This window comes from Coregonus lavaretus, assembly GCF_964263955.1.
Source record: "Coregonus lavaretus genome assembly, chromosome: 1".
Classification (NCBI taxonomy): domain Eukaryota; kingdom Metazoa; phylum Chordata; class Actinopteri; order Salmoniformes; family Salmonidae; genus Coregonus; species Coregonus lavaretus.
Window position 1 is genome coordinate 87,693,725 of NC_139988.1, and position 21,390 is coordinate 87,715,114.

The window sequence follows — 21,390 nt, forward strand, 5'->3', positions numbered from 1 at the left end:
TGTGGGGTATAGCCACGTATGATATTCATGCGTACCTCGTCATCATATGGAGCTTCATATGTATTTTAGCGAGGCAGATTCTTAGCAGCTGTATTCAAATCCGATACCCTACATACATTTATTGCACTGGTGAGCTACATTTACTTTTAAATGGAATCTTATAATGATAATATGTTACGTGTTTTACCTTTGATTCATAGAACTGTACTCATATTTCGACTTGATAGCTGTCTTTTTACTAATGGTTACAAAGTAGCTAACTAGCTAGCTGGCTAAGTAGTAGCTACTATGATTTCCATTAATTTGATATAGGCTTGCTAGCTACAAACTGCTGGCTTTGCTATAGCAGGGCTCAATGGTTACCTAAATTGCACGTGTGCGCCTAAGTTGAAAAATGTAGGCGCACACAAATAAATTTAGGAGCACAATTAAAAATATTTGAGATATTAAAGCAAGAATCCTTAATTTTTCTAGGTCACACAGCAAAATATGTAGGCGCCAGTGGAGGCTGCTGAGGGGAGGACGGCTCATAATAATGGTTGGAATGGAGTTGAATGGAATGGTATAAAACATATGAAAACCATCTTTATGATACCATTCCATTTACTCCATTCCAGCCATTATTATGAGCCGTTCTCCGCTCAGCAGCCTCCACTGGTAGGCGCATATGCGAGTAAAATGGTCGCACTGTAGAGCCCTGTATAGCCTATGCAGCATCATGTGACTCATGCAATGACATCCCATAATGGAAGGTCGAGTTGCTGATCAGGTCCAGCTGTCAACATGGTCATTCTCCTAAATGGCTCTTTCTCTAGTGATGCTGTTGATAAGAAATTAATGAACATGTTACAGTAGGCCAGTATACAGTAATGTTTGGGGTTTCAAGTGACATTATGATGACTACAGTATGCATAAAGCAATCTTAGAATCAATATTGAAAGCCATATCCATGTAATGTAGCTACTGTATCAGCAACCTACATGTCCTACTTCTCCCATTAATTTCTCAGATCGACTGGAGGGATGGAGGCCCACAATTTGTCCTGTATCATTTGCTTGGACCCCTTCATGGTCCCAGTCACCATCCCATGCGGTCACACCTTCTGTCGAGACTGCATCACGGCGCACTGGGACATCAAGTCCAAGTCCGACATAGGGCCGCATTGCCCTATCTGCAATGAGAAATTCACCACCAGGCCTGTCCTGAATCGCAACGTGTCCCTGTCCTTTCTGTCCGAGGCCACAGCGAACAGTGCCAGTGTGTCCAGTAGAGACACTGTACCAGTTATGAGGGGCGACATGACCAGAGCCATGGCCCTGATTATGTGTGACCGACACAAGAAACCCCTGGTGTATTACTGCCGGACAGACAACATGTGCGTGTGCTGCGAGTGTGCCATCTCCGAGTGTAGGAACCACGAGCAGGTGCTGGTGGAGCGTGAGAGGGAGAACCGAGAGGCGAGTGACAGACAGACCTTATGTGACTGTTTTTGTGGATGTCAACGAGATTAACACACACCAAAACAATTCTGCGGTCAACATTTGTGTGCTGCAGATGTCATGGAATTGAATTCATATTCTATTGCATATCCTACACACTCAATGTGGTATTGTCCGTCTGTTTCAACAGTTACTGCTGAGGAGGAAGAGTGTGAAGGTGGGAATATGTATGGAGGAGACTGAGAGGAGCATCGCTGGGCTGACAGAAAATATTGCCAAAGCCAAGGTAAAGTCGTTTTTTTTTGTTGTGACAGTCAATACACTGTTGAAAGTACTGAAATAGTCAATGGATAGGCCTACATTGGTTCATTGAAAAAAGGTTCCCGTTCCTTGCAAAGTAGATTTGTCTGATAAGAGTCATTGTTTCAATTAGGGCTGCGACGGTCATGGAATTGTAGATGACGGTTATTTGTCAGCCAAATGTCCCGCAGTCACCATTATAATAGTCTTTTTTTAAAGACCCACATTTTCTGTTCTCCTCCACTCCTGACTGCATGTGCTGCTGCAGGGAAGGTGGGAGGTGTTGCCTAGGCAACCAAAGACTCGTTTGCTACAACACCTTGCTTGTTTCAGCAAAGAACAACAAAGTTTCATCACGTTGTAAAGAGTCTATGTTACCGTGGAAACGGACTTAACTGCATGAATGCCCGTGTGTACCGTCTTTAGTCAGCTGTTCGTTCCCCCCCCCCCCCCGCTTCTGACGCTTATTTTATTTTCATGACGGTCTTCATCCATAATCGGCGGTTACACGATTATATACGGTGCCAGCCCTAGTTTCAATAATGGTTTATTGGAAAGTTGGCACTAGAGTTCTTCACGGGTCTAACAGACCCGGAATTGAGTGGGTCCGGGTCCTAAACTCTGACTTTTATCTCGGATCCGAGTCGGGTCGGATATAATTGTCTCGGGTGTGTGCAATTAAAATTGATTTACCTACTGGACCCATCCTCTCTCTGTGTGTGAGGTGATGAGAACTGCGCAAGCTTGTTATCTGTCAGCCAATTGCAAGTTTTAAAAAAGTATAGCTTATGTCCAGCTGAAACTGGTTCCGGCTGTTCACCTCACGTGCTGATGAGGGGAGGGAGAGAGCAAGTTAAAGGAGCCTTTGCCTAGGCTACTGTTGATTGCGAAGATGAAGGCCTTTTTCATTGAACTAAAATACAGCAGGTGTAGACTTTACAGTGAAACGCTGACTTACTTACGAGCCCTTAACCAACAGCGCAGAGTTAAAAAGTAAGACAAATATTTTCTAAATAGTAACACAATAAAAATAATCATGAGGCTATATACAGGAAGTACCAGTACTGAGACAATGTGCAGGGGTACCAGGTAGTTAAGGTAATTTAGTTAATAAAGTATGTACATGTGGGTAGGGTTAAAAGTGACTAGGCAATCAGGATATATAATAAACAGAGTAGCAGCAGCATATGTGAAGTGTAAAAGTGTGTCTGTGTGAGTGTGTGTGGCGTCAATATCAAAAATATAAACACAACATGCAACAATTTCAACGACTTTACTGTGTTACAGTTCATATAATGAAATCAGTCAATTGAAATGCATTCATTAGGCCCTAATCTATGGATTTCACATGACTGGGAATACAGATATGCATCTGTTGGTCACAAATACCTTTAAAAAAAAGTTAGAGGCGTGGATCAGAAAACCAGTCAGTATCTGGTGTGACCACCATTTGCCTCATGCAGCGTGACATCTCCTTCGCATAGAGTTGGCCAGGCTGTTGATTGTGGCCTGTGGAATGTTGTCCCACTCCTCTTCAATGGCTGTGCGAAGTTGCTGGATATTGGTGGGAACTGGAACACGCTGTTGTCGTACACATAGATCCAGAGCATCCAAAACATGCTCAATGGGTGACATGTCTGGTGAGTATGCAGGCCATGGAAGAACTGGGACATTTTCAGCTTCCAGGAATTGTGTACAGATCCTTGTGACATGGGGCAGTGCATTATTATGTTGAAACAGGGGTGATGGCGGCGGATGAATGGCACAACAATGGGTCTCAGGATCTCGTCACGGTATCTCTGTGCATTCAAATTGCCATCGATAAAATTAAATAGTGTTCGTTGTCCATAGCTTATGCCTGCCCATACCGTAACCCCACCGCCACCATGGGGCACTCGCTGTTCACAACGTTGACATCAGCAAACCGCTCGCCCACACGATGCCATACACGTGGTCTGCGATTGTGAGGACGGTTGGAACGTACTGCCAAATTCTCTAAAACGACGTTGGAGGCAGTTTATGGTAGAGAAATGAACATTCAATTCTCTGGCAACAGCTCTGGTGGACATTCCTGCAGTCCGCATGCCAATTGCACACTCCCTCAAAACATGAGACATCTGTGGGATTGTGTTGTGTGACAAAACTGCACATTTTAGAGTGGCCTTTTATTGTCCCCAGCACAACGTGCACATGTGTAATGATCACTTGTCAGGTGGATGGATTATCTTGGCAAAGGTGAAATGCTGACTAACAGGGATGTAAACAAATGTGAGAGAAATACTGTAAGCTTTTTGTGCATATGGAACATTTCTGGGATCTTTTACTTCAGCTCATGAAACATGGGACCAACACTTTACATGTTGCGTTTATATTTTTGTTCAGTTGACATCGTACAGTTCAGGCTGGATTTTATTTATCTCTAGAGAAACAATGTGCAATTTGCGCATTGAGCCCACAGAAAAAAAACACAAACTAAATTTAATTCAAATAATTGAACCGACATCGGTCAATTAGTTGTTTAAAAAGCGAAAAATAATATTTTTGTTCTGTGTAGTTACTGGCTATCTAGGTCTTCAGTCAGCATGGAACAAAGGGGGGATTGTCGTTCAAAAGTCAGACACAGTTGTCAAATCAACAAATCCGTTGGTGCTGGTGTGAACCGCATATAAAAAAAGGCTTGACATCATTGATGCAATTTCAATGTTGCTTGAGTTGCTTTGTGTATCACCAAATTAGCTTGAGATGATTTTACTGCAACACTGCTCACTGCATCCAAGTTGCTTGACATAGGACTAATATGTAAATATATACTGAACAAAAATATATATTTTTTTTTATTTATTATACTTTTATTTATACAGGAGATCAACTGAGACCAACATCTCATTTGCACATGTTCCACATTTTGTTACGTTACAACCTTATTCTAAAATTGATTAAATCGTTTTTTTCCCTCATCAATCTACACACAATACCCCATAAATGACAAAGCAAAAACAGGTTTTGATAAATTTTTAGCAAATGTATTACAAATAAAAAACTGAAATATTACATTTACATAAGTATTCAGACCCTTTACTCAGTACTTTGTTGAAGCACCTTTGGCAGCGATTACAGCATCGAGTCTTCTTGGGTAAGACGCTACAAGCTTGGCACACCTGTATTTGGGGTGTTTCTCCCATTCTTCTCTGCAGATCCTCCAAGCTCTGTCAGGTTAGATGGGGAGCGTTGCTGCACAGCTATTTTCAGGTCTCTCCAGAGATGTTCGATCGGGTTGAAGTCCGGGCTCTTGCTGCGCCACTCAAGGACATTCAGGAATTTTTCCCGAAGCCACCCCCGCGTTGCCTTGGCTGTGTGCTTAGGGTCGTTGTCCTGTTGGAAGGTGAACCTTCGCCCCAGTCTGAGGTCCTGAGTGCTCTGGAGCAGGCTTTCATCAAGGATCTCTCTGTACTTTGCTCCGTTCATCTTTGCCTCGATCATGACTAGTCTCCCAGTCCCTGCCGCTGAAAAACATCCCTACAGCATGATGCTGCCACCACCATGCTTCACCGTAGGGATGGTGCCAGGTTTCCTCCAGAGTTCAATCTTGGTTTCATCAGACCAGAGAATCTTGTTTCTGATGGTCTGAGAGTCTTAAGGTGCCTTTTGGCAAACTCCAAGCGAGCTGTCATGTGCCTTTTACTGAGGAGTGGCTTCCGTCTGGCCAGTCTACCATAACATAAAGGCCTGATTGGTGGAGTGCTGCAGAGATGGTTGTCCTTCTGGAAGTTTCTCTCATCTCCACAGAGGAACTCTAGAGCTCTGTCAGAGTGACCATCGGGTTCTTGGTCACGTCCCTGACCAAGGCCCTTCTCCCCGATGCTCAGTTTGGCTGGGCGGCCAGCTCTAGGAAGAGTCTTGGTGGTTCCAAACTTCTTCCGTTTAAGAATGATGGAGGCCACTATGTTCTTGGGGACCTTCAATGCTGCATAAATTTTTTGGTACCCTTCCCCAGATCTGTGCCTCGACACAATCCTGTCTTGGAGCTCTATGGACAATTCGTTTGACCTCATGGCTTGGTTTTTGGTCTGACATTCACTTTCAACTGTGGGACCTTATATAGACAGGTGTGTGCCTTTCCAAATCATGTCCAATCAATTCAATGTACCACAGGTAGACTCCAATCAAGTTGTAGAAACATCTCAAGGATGTACAATGGAAACAGGATGCACCTGAGCTCAATTTCGAGTCTCATAGCAAAGGGTTTGAATACTTATGTAAATAAGGTATTTATGTTTTTTATTTTTAATACATTTGCAAAAATTTCTAAAAAACTGTTTTCACTTTGTCATTATGGGGTATTGTGTGTAGATTGCGGAGGATATTCATTTATTTAATGAATTTTAGAATAAGGCTGTAACGTAACAAAATGTGGAAAAAGTCAAGGGCTCTGAATACTTTCCAAAGGCACTATATACAGTATGCATTAAGAAAAACAATCAAAATTAACATTTAAAAGATCAGAAATCGATTTTTTTTAAATTTCCCAGAGGCACCAGAACATCCATTCTAAGAGTTGTTTGTAAATTGTTCCACATATAAGGTGCAGCGTAACTGAAGGAGCATTTTCCAATATGTGTAGAAACTGGAGGGATCTGAAGTGTAATGTAATTCATTGACCTAGTTTTATAATTAGTCATTCTATAAGAGATTAGAGATGTCAGATACATTGGAAGTTTTTGCATTAATGCTTTATAGATGAATAACATAAAACATGCAACAACTTCAACGATTTTATTGAATTACAGTTCATATAAGGAAATCAGTCAATTGAAATAAATTAATTAGGCCCTAATCTATGGATTTTACATGACTGGGCAGGGGCGCAGCCATGGGTGGGCCTGGGAGGGTATAGGCCCACCCACTGGGGAGCCAGGCCCAGCCAATCAGAATACTTTTTTCCCCACAAAAGGGCTTTATTACAGATAGAAATAATCCTCCGTTTCATCAGCTGTTCTGTGGCTGGTCTCAGACAATCCCGCAGGTGAAGAAGCCGGATGTGGAGGTCCTGGGCCGGCGTGGTTACACGTGGTCTAAAACTGCACATTTCAGAGTGGCCTTTTATCCCCAGCACAAGGTGCACCTGTGTAATGATCATGCTGTTTAATCAGCTTCTTGATATGCCACACCTGTCAGGTGGATGGATTATGTTGGCAAAGGAGAAATGTTCGCTAATAGGGATGTAAACTAGTTTGTTGCCAAAATTATAGAGAAATACATTTTATGTGCGTATGAAACATTTCTTGGATCTTTTATTTAAGTTCATGAAACATGGGACCAACACTTTACATGCTGCGTTTATTCAGTATAATAAGCGTTTCAAAGAGCTGTCAGTCAAGGCGAGCTCATGAATATAAGCTCCCTGCCCACTCAACCTGTCTTTTCAAACTTCCTGGTAGTTAGACATGAATGTAATTTATAAATAATTTCTATCCAAAACATATTATGGGTGATATTTTAGTCACTCAAAAGGCTATTTTACATGGGAATCAGAATGACTGTTCGGGACCTTTTAAAATGTATTTATGCGTATTGGTCGGTGGGAAAGCTCACGGATCCATTTCCAAATGGGTCCAACTTTTTGGACCCGTGAAGACCTCTAGTTGGCACCTTGCTCACTGCAGACCCAAACTACAATCCAAAATGTCCCCCCCCCCCCCATTCTGTTCTCATCCCCAACTTCTCCCCCTCTGTAGGTGACCCTGCAGCAGACCTCCCACTGGGTGAATGCCAAGTTCTCCATGCTGTTGAAGGTCCTAGCAGAGAAACAGGCGTCTACGGGGAACTTCATTGAGCAGGAGGAGGCTTCTCTCTCCCAGGCAGAGGTCAGGCTAGAGGAGCTGCAGGAGAGGGCCCAGCAACTCAGGGAAAGCCAGGGCCAGATCGCAGCCCTTAGCAACCTGTCCGACACCCAGCTAATACAGGTTAGAAAATACAGTATGCTAATCAGCTCAGAGCTGGCTTTGCATGTAAGCATTCTAGAACACTGATTGTAGATTAGGAGACTCAAGCCGAGTATACACCCAGCAGACTAATAAAAAATGTAAAGATCGACAACATTGATATTTAGCACTAACACCGTCTATCTGCAATGTTTTACCCTTCTGGTCTCAGATCAACAGTAGAAAAAAAGAAGGCTTAAATATTTGATATTATATTGTATATTCTTCAACGATATTAGGGGAGAATACCCAAATCAACATTTATTATAATAATAATAATAATAATAATTAATCATGATAATTAATCAAATTTCTATAGCGCTTTTCATAAGAATCTCAAAGCGTTTCAAAAGCAAAAAAACTAACAACCAATACGTCATCATGAGTAGCCTAGCTATACAGGGAGGGAAAAAAGTATTTGATCCCCTGCTGATTTGGTACGTTTGCCCACTGACAAAGACATGATCAGTCAGAGACAGAATAACAACAAAAAAATCCAGAAAAACGCATGTCAGAAATGTTATACATTGATTTGCATTTTAATGAGGGAAATAAGTATTTGACCCCCTCTCAATCAGAAAAATGTCTGGCTCCCAAGTGTCTTTTATACAGGTAACGAGCTGAGATTAGGAGCACACTCTTAAAGGGAGTGCTCCTAATCTCAGCTTGTTACCTCTATAAAAGACACCTGTCCACAGAAGCAATCAATCAATCTGATTCCAAACTCTCCACCATGGCCAAGACCAAAGAGCTCTCCAAGGATGTCAGGGACAAGACTGTAGACCTACACAAGGCTGAAATTGGCTACAAGACCATCACCTTGCAGCTTGGTGAGAAGGTGACAACAGTTGGTGCGATTATTCGCAAATGGAAGAAACACAAAAGCCTGTCAATCTCCCTCGGCCTGGGGCTCCATGCAAGATCTCACCTCGTGGAGTTGCAATGATCATGAGAACGGTGAGGAATCAGCCCAGAACTACACGGGAGGATCTTGTCAATGATCTCAAGGCAGCTGGGACCATAGTCACCAAGAAAACAATTGGTAACACACTACGCCGTGAAGGACTGAAATCCTGCAGCGCCCGCAAGGTCCCCCTGCTCAAGTAAGCACATATACAGGCCCGTCTGAAGTTTGCCAATGAACATCTGAATGATTCAGAGGAAAACTGGGTGAAAGTGTTGTGGTCAGATGAGACCAAAATCGAGCTCTTTGGCATCAACTCAACTCGCCGTGTTTGGAGGAAGAGGAATGCTGCCTATGACCCCAAGATCACCATCCCCACCGTCAAACATGGAGGTGGAAACATTATGCTTTGGGGGTGTTTTTCTGCTAAGGGGACAGGACAACTTCCCCGCATCAAAGGGACGATGGACGGGGCCATGTACCGTCAAATCTTGGGTGAGAACCTCCTTCCCTCAGCCAGGGCATTGAAAATGGGTCGTGGATGGGTATTCCAGCATGACAATGACCCAAAACACACGGCCAAGGCAACAAAGGAGTGGCTCAAGAAGAAGCACATTAAGGTCCTGGAGTGGCCTAGCCAGTCTCCAGACCTTAATCCCATAGAAAATCTGTGGAGGGAGCTGAAGGTTCGAGTTGCCAAACTTCAGCCTCGCAACCTTAATGACTTGGAGAAGATCTGCAAAGAGGAGTGGGACAAAATCCCTCCTGAGATGTGTGCAAACCTGGTGGCCAACTACAAGAAACGTCTGACCTCTGTGATTGCCAACAAGGGTTTTGCCACCAAGTACTAAGTCGTGTCTTGCAGAGGGGTCAAATACTTATTTCCCTCATTAAAATGCAAATCAATTTATAACATTTTTGACATGCGTTTTTCTGGATTTTTTTGTTGTTATTCTGTCTCTCACTGTTCAAATAAACCTACCATTAAAATTATAGACTGATCATGTCTTTGTCAGTGGGCAAACGTACAAAATCAGCAGGGGATGAAATACTTTTTTCCCTCACTGTAGTTTCAGTAGATGTCGGAAGTTTACATACACTTAGGTTGGAGTCATTAAAACTCGTTTTTCAACCACTCCACAAATGTCTTGTTAACAAACTATAGTTTTAGCAAGTCGGTTAGGACATCTACTTTGTGCATGACACAAGTAATTTTTCCAACAATTGTTTAGAGACAGATTATTTCACTTATAATTCACTGTATCACAATTCCAGTGGGTCAGAAGTTGACATACATTAAGTTGACTGTGCCTTTAAACAGCTTGGAAAATTCCAGAAAATGATGTCATGGCTTTAGAAGCTTCTGATAGGCTAATTGACATCATTTGAGACAATTGGAGGTGTACATGTGGATGTATTTCAAGGCCTACCTTCAAACTCAGTGCATCTTTGCTTGACATCATGGGAAAATCAAAAGAAATCAGCCAAGACCTCAGAAAAATAATTGTAGACCTCCACAAGTTTGGTTCATCCTTGGGAGCAATTTCCAAATGCCTGAAGGTGCCACGTTCATCTGTACAAACAATAGTACGCAAGTATAAACACCATGAGACCACGCAGCCGTCATACCGCTCAGGAAGGAGACGCGTTGTCTCCTAGAGATGAACGTACTTTGGTGCGAAAAGTGCAAATCAATCCCAAAACAACAGCAAAGGACCTTGTGAAGATGCTGGAGGAAACAGGTACAAAAGTATCTATATTCACAGTAAAACAAGTCCTATATCGACATAACCTGAAAGGCCGCTCAGCAAGGAAGAAGCCACTGCTCCAAAACCGCCATAAAAAAGCCCGACTATGGTTTGAAACTGCACATGGGGACAAAGATTGTACTTTTTGGAGAAATGTCCTCTGGTCTGATTAAACAAAAATAGAACTGTTTGGCCATAATTACCATCGTTATGTTTGGACAATGACCCCAAGCATACTTCCAAAGTTGTGGAACAATGGCTGAAGGACAACAAAGTCAAGGTATTGGAGTGGCCATCACAAAGCCCTGACCTCAATCCTATAGAAAATTTGTGGACAGAACTGAAAAAGCGTGTGCAAGCAAGGAGGCCTACAAACCTGACTCAGATCCACCAGCTCTGTCAGGAGGAATGGGCCAAAATTCACCCAACTTATTGTGGGAAGCTTGTGGAAGGCTACCTGAAACGTTTTACCCAAGTTAAACAATTTAAAGGCAATGCTACCAATTACTAATTGCGTGTATGTAAACTTCTGACCCACTGGGAATGTGATGAAAGAAATAAAAGCTGAAATAAATAATTCTCTCTACTATTATTCTGACATTTCACATTCTTAAAATAAAGTGGTGATCCTAACTGACCTAAGACAGGGAATTTTTACTAGGATTAAATGTCAGGAATTGTGAGAAACTGAATTTAAATGTATTTGTCTAAGGTGTATGTAAAATTCCAACTTCCAACTGTAGATCACATACACTATATATACAAAAGTATGTGGACACCCCTTCAAATTAGTGCATTCGGCTATTTCAGCCACTCCTGTTGCTGACAGGTGTATAAAATCGAGCACACAGCCATGCGATCTCCATAGACAAACATTGGCGGTAGAATGGCCTTACTGAAGAGCTCAGTGACTTTCAACGTGGCACCGTCATAGGATGCCACCTTTCCAACAAGTCAGTTCGTCAAATTTCTGCCCTGCTAGAGCTGCCCCGGTCAACTGTAAGTGCTGAAATTGTGAAGTGGAAACATCTAGGAGCAACACCGGCTCAACCGCAAAGTGGTAGGCCACACAGGCTCACAGAACGGGACCGCCGAGTGCTGAAGCGTGTAGAAATCATCTGTCCTCGGTTGCAACACTCACTACCGAGTACCAAACTGCCTCTGGAAGCAACATCAGCACAATAACTGTTCATCGGGAGCTTAATGAAATGGGTTTCCATAGCCTAAGATCACCATGAGCAATGCCAAGCGTCGGCTGGAGTGGTGTAAAGCTCGCCGCCATTGGACTCTGGAGCAGTGGAAACGCGTTCTCTGGAGTGATGAATCACGCTTCACCCTCTGGCAGTCCGACAGACTAATCTGGGTTTAGCGGATGCCAGGAGAACGCTACCTGCCCCAACGCATAGTGCCAACTGTAAAGTTTGGTGGAGGAGGAATAATGGTCTGGGGCTGTTTTTCATGGTTCGAGCTAGGCCCCTTAGTTCCAGTGAAGGGAAATCTTAACGCTACAGCATACAATGACATTCTAGACGATTCTGTGCTTCCAACTCTGTGGCAACAGTTTGGGTAAGGCCCTTTCCTGTTTCAGCATGACAATGCCCCCGTGCACAAAGCGAGGTCCATTCAGAAATGGTTTGTCGAGATCGGTGTGGAAAAACTTGACTGGCCTCCACAGAGCCCTGACCTCAACCCCATCAAACACCTTTGGGATGAATTGTTACGCCGACTGCGAGCCAGGCCTAATCGCCCAACATCAGTGCCCGACCTCACTAATGCTCTTGTAGCTGAATGAACGCAAGTCCCCGCAGCAATGCTCCAACATCTAGTGGAAAGCCTTCCCAGAAGAGTGGCTGTTATAGCCGCAAAGGGGGGACCACCAATAAATACATTTAATTAGCTTTGGGATAGAATCCTCATATTGTATTATTATTATTAACATAAATCTAATCATATTTTCTTCCTATCCTCTGTAGGAGTCTCGGCTGGTGGAGGTCCCTCGTATGAAGGACATTCCAGTGGATGTGACCCTTAACCTGCAGGAGAGGCTCAGTGGGGTGACAGACGTCCTGTCGCGGATCTCAAAGCTGGTGTCTGAGGACCTGGAGAAGGCCGTGTCTACAGCTGTGAGGCAGGACAAGCAAGGTAACCTAACCTCACTGTATGAAGGAGGAGGCTGTGTGTTAAGGTCCCCTTATTGTAATGAGGAGCATATTGTCTTACTGTGCTAAGGGAAATGCTCTATATTTAGAGAGAGCTGTGTGTGGTTTCTATGGATAGTCATCTCCAATCTGTTAATATGTCTCTGTGTTTCTCCCCCCTCTTCCCTAGGTTCTCCCCAGGATAAGCGCCCCGTCCTGGCTGTGGTCCCCAGCCCTGCTGTTCCATTACACCCAGCTGGGAAGAAAGGCCTCAGTGAATGTATGTGTTTGTACCTTACTTTATTATAAAACTCCTAACTCTCAGTAACTATAAATAATAGCATAGCAATTTATTCTGGGCTCTATAATTAGTGACCTGAATGATGTTTAAAAAGTTTGCCAACATAACCGTGATGCATCACCCATCTGTTGATTTTAGAGCCAATTTAGACTAATAAGCATCTTCTGACGTGCTCCCTCCTCAGACCACTGCACCCTGACCTTTGACCCTCGTACGGCCAACAGTCACCTGCTACTCTCCCAGGAGAATCGACGGGCAGAACACCTGACCTCTGCGCCGCGCCGTGTCCCAGCCCACGAGGCTCGCTTTGACCACACCTGGCAGGTGCTCTGCTTCCAGGGCTTCAAACACGGACAGCATTACTGGGAGCTAGAGGTGTCTAAGCCATGGGCCTACCTGGGGGTAAGAGTGTGTGAAGGCCATGGTAGCCCAATGTCATGTCAATATTAGTATTCTAGAGCAGGGCTATTCAACTCTTACCCTACGAGGTCCGGAGCCTGGTTTTCTGCTCTACCTGATAATTAATTGCACCCACCTGGTGTCCCATGGGGGGGGGGGGGGAGCAGTGGGACTGGCTTAGAGGTCCAGAGTTGAGTTTGGGAGCTATAGAAATGCGCCTGTGTCTTTCGAGACTCCCCGCCATAACCTTTGACCCCTGCGTCTCTCCCCCCAGGTGACCTACGAGGGCATCCCCAGGAAGGAAAAGGGAAAGAGTTGCATGGTGGGAATGAACGATCTGTCCTGGAGCCTCCAGCTGGATGAGCACCAGCTGAGCGCCTGGCACAACGGGCGCCGGGAGACGGTGGCTGGCCACTACCACCACTCCCACATCGGAATGCTGCTGGACTACGAGGCGGGAACGCTGACGTACTACGGAGACGGGCAGACGCGGCTGCATTCCTTCTACTGTGCCTTCACTCAGGAGCTGTTCCCCGCCTGTTGGATAGGGGAGGGCGTCAGCATTACCCTCTGCTCGCCATGACGACAACACCAAAGGGAATGACTGTGACCTAAATGTCATAAGGGACTAGTCTTGTAAAGCTGATGACAGTGTTGTGATGTCACCTTACTGTGGGAGACTGACTTGAACGGGAGCGATTAGTAAGCACACATGTGACACGGGACTGTTAATGTTCTGAAATATGGGATCAGACTCGGGACAGTGGACTAGTCTTTGGGATACTGATGTGGATTTGCAAGTTGTCCGAACCGGAAGCACAGTTAGCAACTGGAAATGACTACTGTACGGGAAACCGGTTTTCCATAAGAGGAGGGAAAAGCACATTTCTAGGGCTTCTAGAGGCTGAAGAAATTTCACAAAAGTTCCTGTTGGAATTGTACTGGAGCTGATGTTAAATGTTTTGCACTACTTTGTGTTGGAAGTTGGAACTGGACATAACTATGGTATTAATGTAGACATGGTGCCAGCCTGTTTCTGATTTAGACCACTTGTCATTTTGTCAAACAAGGCTATAAAAACACAGAAATAGTCAGGTACCCTGGTTAGCATCACAATGTGTACAGAAAAATAAAAGACTGTCAAATGAATAAAAATGGACACAATTCAACATCACAAGATCAGTTTAATAAAAATCCAATGCATATTAGTTACAATTCAGCCCATGCTTTGCTTTTGTCTTTTTTAATAATATATTTGACCATTTCAAATGAATTAACTCAATAAATTAGTGGGAGCTTGAAATAAATATATAGCCATATCTTACTTTTTTACTATACACATAGCCATGGCAGGAGCGAAGAGGCCCGATGCATAGCATTCTGAAAGTGCAAAGAATCTGCCGGCTGCATTGTGCCACAGAGAGAAAAGAGATGCCCAAATATTAAAGGTGCTCAGATCAGATTCAGGAGACTGACCTCAAACATGTCAGTAAACTACACACCACAAGAGAAGTAGATAGCCATTAGTGTTGTTCGATGAGAGAGAAGTGACTATTGATCTAAACTGTTAGTCCAGAACACTGCAGAGTGATGTGATGCAAGGAATTCTTTTATTTGTTTAATTCCTTGATGTGGTGGGTGAGTGAGTTCTAGAATGTTTAGAAGAGTGACACAGGACATGACATCATAGGGCAACTGCTCTATACACACACACACAGGAAGTAGCAGATAGCTAAAATAATCTTTCCATGTAGTTAGTTCACCTAGGATCAGGGATTCCTAGTATTCTAGCTAGCTGTCCACTATACCGGACATTATGGTTCCTATCAACACAACAGGAAAGTCTCAAACAACACTATATCCCCTTTATAGAAGGTTGTCATTTCAGATATGTAAATTGTCAACAAAAGACCTGGTCCAATGATCTACTGCTATCCTCTCATATTGAAGTTGTCACATTAAAAGCCTGTACAGACAAAGAATACATGTTTTTAATCAACAATACAGCCTTTCGCTAGCCCCTGGATAGCAGAGAAATCACTTAATTCAGCCCAGTTCGATTAGTCATCAACGGTCTTATGAAATAAATCAGCTTCTCACCAAAACGACCTGCTAAACCTTGAGCCTGCATGTCTGTCCGTTTCTGCTTTAACCAACTTGCCGTTGTCTGATCTGGCAAGAAAATTTTGTGTTTGGCAATGCAGAAAAAAGCAGGTACCCAAGAATACTACTACCTCAATCAAAAACGCCTCTGTCTTAACCTAATATTCCCGTTTCCTGACATCTTTGGCTCAAACAAGCTACAATCATATCATCAACCACTCTAGAAGAGCTGTAAGTAACACTGTTTAGTTAAAGTCAGGTGGGTATGAGAGAACTGGTTAGTGGAACTCAGAAGGGAACTGCCTGTACACGAGCTGGGGAGGGTGGAGCTAACATAGCTAGCTGGTTGCTGCAATTATCATTAAGAGGAACGTGAGTCAAGAGACTGACCAGAGGAGGGGAGGAGAAGGGGGGAATGAAAGGGAACAAGGTAGACAGAGAGGAGAGAGACCAAAAGGAGGGGTTGGTGGAAGAGAGACAACATCGGGATGGAAAGGGGGGGGTACAGGCCGTGTGAAGGAGGGGTGGGAGCTGAGATACAGCTCTACTGGGTCTTCTTGTCTTCAGTAGGGGAGTAAGGGGGGGGGTTGTCCTGGAGAAAAGGAAAAAACATACGATTACATATTACAGATATACACAGTTTGGAGAACAACATAAACTGAGTTAAAAGCATTTGATAAAAGTACTACAGTGCGCTCTCATTGGTCCTGTGCTGCTTCCTGCACAGCATTCATTGGCTGTACTCTGACCTGCTCTTTGTTTATTGGTTGGGCAGCTGTCTGCATGGACCTTCCCTGATGACCCTGCCTCTCTTACCTGCTACTGGGCCAAAGTGCAAACTATTTAAATATAAAATGGGGAGAATCCATACCCTTCTAAATAGATTAAAATGGCTTCCTACACGTCAGATTTAGAGAGGTAGAAAGGTGGTAAACGGGCGTACCTGTGGCAGGTAGGTGGGAGGGAGTGTGGAACAGCTGCCACTGGTTGCTGCCTCTGCTGCCTTTGCCTCCGCTGGTGGAAGGAGAGAGAAGTGAATGACTTAATGCTTCAGCAGCATGGGATCACTCACATCGTGCTAATTAAAACTATCATTACTGAAGGAACTTTGCAAGACAGAGTGAGAGAGTGAGAACCAAAATGTATTCTGACCTGCAGTTGTGGAGGGCAGGGCAGGGTCGTGGGGGGGCTGCTGCCCCAGGGGGGCGGAGTAGGGAGGAGGGGGCATGTAGGCCGCAGGGCCATCAAACGCTGCGGGGTTGGGGTAGAATACACCTGCAGAGAAACAGACATATTAGATGCAATAATACATGGACTGGTTTTTATGATTAAACTAATTTTTCCATTTTCAACTAGACAAGTACAAAACATTAAAAAGGAAGACAACAGTACTCTTTGTCTGGTCCGTACCTGGTGGAGGGGGGTTGGGGTAGGAGTACCCGGGTGGGGGTCCTGCCGGGTACCCATTGGCTGGGGGAGGAGGGTAGGCATAGGCCCCATTGGCCATGTAGGGACAGCCCCCAAAGCCACCACTCACAGGCTGCCCTCTGGACGCTGCACAGGGGCAGAGTAGAGGTTGGAAAGACATCCATTTAAAACTAGCTATTTAAAAAGGAGATAGTCAATGGGTAAATTGGTCACAGAATCAGCTCCAAAAGTCATTTACCTTGTGCAGCGACCTGTAACATGTACTGTCCAAACTCTATGGCTCCTCCTGCAGCAAACACCAGCTTAAAGGTGGCACAGCCCTCCCAGCCTCCTGGATAGTGACAGAAGTACAGTTACCAACTTTTAAAAACTAAAAAATGATCAAATATAATCCAGATTTGTATTTTTCCAAGTCCATTTTGAGCACAGCAGTGGTCCTTGGCTAGATACGTCTCATAAAATGTACTTATTATATTTATCTGGTACTGACAGTGTGAAGTTCTTTGAGGGCTTGTGGGAGACACAGTCATTGACTCCCTCTCTCCCTCTCACACACAAACACACCTCCGGGCTCTGCGCTGACGGTGCCTTTGATGTAGTTGGCCCCCAGGACAGGCTGTTTGACCTCACAGCCTTTCATCAGGTAGAAAGGCATCATGAAGGACTGCAGAGCATCACGACCCCCCTTCGCCACAAAGATCACCTGAGGAGAGGCAACCTGGGTTACACCCATCATATCTAGATAGGTGCCTATAGGTTAGGGGGGTTGGGTGTATAAAATGTTTGCATGGTAAAGAAGTGTCTCCTCTTACCCTGTAGGGGGTCAGGAAGATGCTCCCCTTCTTACTCTTCCTGAAGGCATCAGGCAGGCACTCAGCTTCACAGAACACCAGCTCCACGTTCTCATAGCTCATCAACACACTGATGACACACACACACACACGGCAACATATAAGGTAGACGTTGCAAGCCAATTCATTGTTCCTTTACCTAAATCAACATGACAATCATCCTTTTTCATAACCACACACTGAGCTAGAAAAAAAAAAACACAAGAGGAAGAAAAGAACATGCTTATGAGATTAGGGGGCATTGTGTAACTGTCCAAGTTGGTCAGTTACCTAAAGTGGTCCATTGCTTCTCTGCAGTAAAGAGCTAGTAAGGTATAATAGGCTTGGGTCTGGTGACACTAGTGGCTGGCAGTGATGTAAAGTACTTAAGTAGTACTTTAAAGTATTTTTACTTAAGTAGTTGTTTTTTTTTGGGGGGGGGGTATCTGTGCTTTACTATTTATATGTTTGACTACTTTTACTTCACTACATTCCTAAAGAAAATTATGTACTTTTTACTCCATACATTTTCCCTGTCACCCAAAACTACTTGTTATATTTCAAATGCTCAGTAGGACAGGAGAATGGTCCAATACACACACTTATCAAGAGAACATCCCTGGTCATCTCTACTGCCTCTGATCTGGCGGACTCACTAAACACAAATGCATCGTTTGTAAATGATGTCTGAGTGTAGGTGTGCTCCTGGCTATCAGTAAATAAAATAAAAACAAGAACATGGTGCTGTCTGGTTTGCTTAATATAAGGAATTTGAAATTATTTACACTTTTACTTTTGATACTTAAGTATATTTCAAACAAAATACTTTTACACATGTATTATTTCACTGGGTGACTTTCACATGAGTAATTTTCTATACTGAACAAAAATAAACACAACATGCAACAATTTCAACATTTTACTGAAGTTACCGTTTACATTATTACATTACATTTACATCATTTAGCAGACGCTCTTATCCAGAGCGACTTGTTTATATAAGGAAATCAGTCAATTGAAATAAATAAATTAGGCCCTAATCTATGGATTTCACATGACTGGGCAGGGGCGCAGCCATGGGTGGCTAATCAGTCAATCAGAATACGTTTCCCCCCACAAAAGGGCTTTATTGCAGACAGAAATACTCCTCAGTTTAATCAGCTGTCCGGGTGGCGGATCTCAGACGATCCCGCAGGTGAAGAAGCCAGATGTGGAGGTCCTGGACTGGTCTGTGGTTGTGAGGCCGGTTGGAAATACTGCTTCTCTAAAACGACGTTGAGGCGGCTTATGGTAGAGAAATGAACATTCAATTCTCTGGCAACACCTCTGGTGGACATTCCTGCACTCTGTATGCCAATTGCACACTCCCTCAAAACTTGAGACATCTGTGGCATTGTGTTGTGTGACAAAACTGCACATTTTAGAGTGGCCTTTTATTGTCCCCAGCAAAAGGTTCACCTGTGTAATGATCATGCTGTTTAATCAGTTTCTTGATATGCCACCCCTGTCAGGTGGATGGACTATTTTGGTAAAGGAAAAATGTTCACTAACAGGGATGTGAACAAATTTGTGCAGAAAATCTGAGAGAAATAAGCTTTTTGTGCATATGGAAAAATAGTGGGATCTTTTATTTCAGCTCATGAAACATGGGACCAACACTTTACATGTTGCGTTTATATTTTTGTTCAGTACATTAAGGTATCTTTACTTTTACTCAAGTATGACAATTAGGTAGTTTTTCCACCACTGGTGGCTGGCTAGGAGGCTAGTTACAACACCTTACCTGTTTACCTGCCAAACCCGCATGACAGATACATAACACGTAGCTATGTTCGGGAAAATAAATATCATATTTGCCAGAGCAGGCTATTTGTACAGCCACACATCGCTAGCTAGCTAGTTACTTAGCTATCTTTTGCATCTTTTGGGGGGCTAACTTAGCTCAACCTCACCCGATGAGCTGACGTGATCGGCAGTCAACATACGATGACCATCATTATGGCAAACAATAGTTAGCTTCTGAGTCCCGGCCAAGTGTTGACAAGACACAAGGTAAGATCTGTTAGCTAGTTGGTGCCTGAAAGAATACGCAATGTCAACGCTACAAAACATTTAATGGCTAGCTGGTAAACTACACAAAAAGCTAAGCTACAGACTACCTAGCTAGCTACATTCACACAGTTAGCTCACGTTGACTGATAATCGCTACGCTACTGTTAATACGTATAAGCTAGCTAACGTTACCTTTCACTGTTGGTGATAATGACGCCTCCGGATTCAGAATTGTTCTTGTTCAAAGCCATTGCGATGTCGCCTCGTGATTACAGAGTGTGGAATGAACAAAGTAAAATAATGACAGATGCGGTCTCAAACGTGAACTGGATCAAATCGTTTCGTCGCTTCCCCGTTTCACCTGCCAAGCCTGCTCCACTTTTGTTGTGATGCTGAGGCACCTGCACTTCCGGCATGCGTTACGCCCAGACGGTGATGTCATCTTCTTCTTCTTCTTCTTCTTCTTCTTCTTCTTCTTCTTCTTCTTCTTCTTCTTCTTCTTCTTCTTCTTCTTCTTCTTCTTCTTCTTCTTCTTCTTCTTCTTCTTCTTCTTCTTCTTCTTCTTCTTCTTCTTCTTCTTCTTATTATTATTATTATTATTATTATTATTCTGTGGGTTTTATGGCGAACTACAATCCAAAAGGTGTATTGCCGCCACGAACTGGACGGGTTGAAACCATACGTGATAGGGAAACGAACTTAATCCATCCAAAGAAAATAGTACATTGACAAAACAAAACTCCCACTTCTTCCTTCTTTCAATTTACCATATCTCCCTTCTCAGGCTCTAGGGCCTATCTGTCAATGTCCCCTTGAGCAAGGCACCCAACCCTAATTGCTCCTGTAAGTCGCTCTGGATAAGAGTGTCTGCTAAATGACTAACATGTCAAATGTAAATATTAGCAAATGATTTTGAAAGATGAAGGGTACTTATTGACACAGGAGGGTGAAAGTGCTCATGAACTCTTCATTTTGTTGACACCATAAATTGGTTGAGGACACAACCTTGTGTGTAGGCTACTCATCCCTGTATGTCAGGAAAAAGCACAACTCAACAAAGATTAAGTGTAACATGAAGTTATGTTTATTTTCTCTGCAGGGGATTCATTTTGGTCAAAAACAGCTAGTCTGCTCTATTACCTCACCCACCCCACACATACTGAATCAGTGTGTATACGTGTGTATGTGTTAGCCACATTCAGATAGAGCTTGCATATTCAGCCTACCAAGAGCGGTAGGTACTTTTTGTGGTCAGTGCAGGCTGCAAGAGCTCATGTTGCTGCCCACCTTCTTTAGCAGTGGTATTCTGAGAAGGTCTTATCCTGACTGTAAATGGTGTGCTGGTTTACTGTGCAGGGGTTGACCGTCCAACTTCCAAGTTTAATCTTTTGTTATATCTCGTGATATGCTTTTATGTAAAATGATTACTACTGTGGACATTTCTATGCCTAATGTAAATCAACCATGTACAGTATTTACATGTAATTGTCTTGCCTAATCCACACATAACAAGACATATCCTTTTGGGTTTTGGGGTTTGTTTGTCTGTTTATGCGTGTGTGTGTGTGTGTGTGTGTGTGTGTGTGTGTGTGTGTGTGTGCGTTCGAGAGAGGAAGAGAGAGAGGGCATTTGGACACAGATGAAGAAGTGGAAAGTCACACCAACCACCTTCTACAGGAAATGATGACTTCCTGCAAAGTGATAACTTGGCCCCGCTTTACACTCCTCTCTCTTATAACCTCTCACTGCCTCCCATCCTTTAAACAC

At 43.6% G+C, this 21,390-nt stretch overlaps 2 protein-coding genes across 2 annotated transcripts; one reads left to right on the top strand and one right to left on the bottom strand.

Moving 5' to 3' along the window:
• The first annotated feature begins 44 nt into the window (after window positions 1-44).
• On the top strand, window positions 45-14,529 carry LOC311136066 (E3 ubiquitin-protein ligase TRIM65-like). Its single transcript, XM_084170131.1, has 8 exons — window positions 45-129; window positions 1,010-1,457; window positions 1,630-1,725; window positions 7,475-7,702; window positions 12,346-12,514; window positions 12,701-12,790; window positions 12,996-13,213; window positions 13,485-14,529. The coding sequence occupies exons 2-8, from the start codon at window positions 1,023-1,025 to the stop codon at window positions 13,791-13,793; spliced, it is 1,545 nt and encodes a 514-aa protein (XP_084026257.1). The 5' UTR covers window positions 45-129; window positions 1,010-1,022; the 3' UTR covers window positions 13,794-14,529.
• LOC311136081 (WW domain-binding protein 2-like) lies at window positions 14,375-20,026 on the bottom strand. Its single transcript, XM_084170154.1, has 8 exons — window positions 19,816-20,026; window positions 17,554-17,662; window positions 17,306-17,444; window positions 16,980-17,072; window positions 16,724-16,867; window positions 16,466-16,588; window positions 16,257-16,327; window positions 14,375-15,905 (listed from the first exon to the last, which is right to left on the bottom strand). Exons 1-8 carry the CDS (start codon window positions 19,872-19,874, stop codon window positions 15,858-15,860), a joined length of 786 nt encoding a protein of 261 aa, XP_084026280.1. The 5' UTR covers window positions 19,875-20,026; the 3' UTR covers window positions 14,375-15,857.
• Window positions 20,027-21,390: the final 1,364 nt, after the last annotated feature.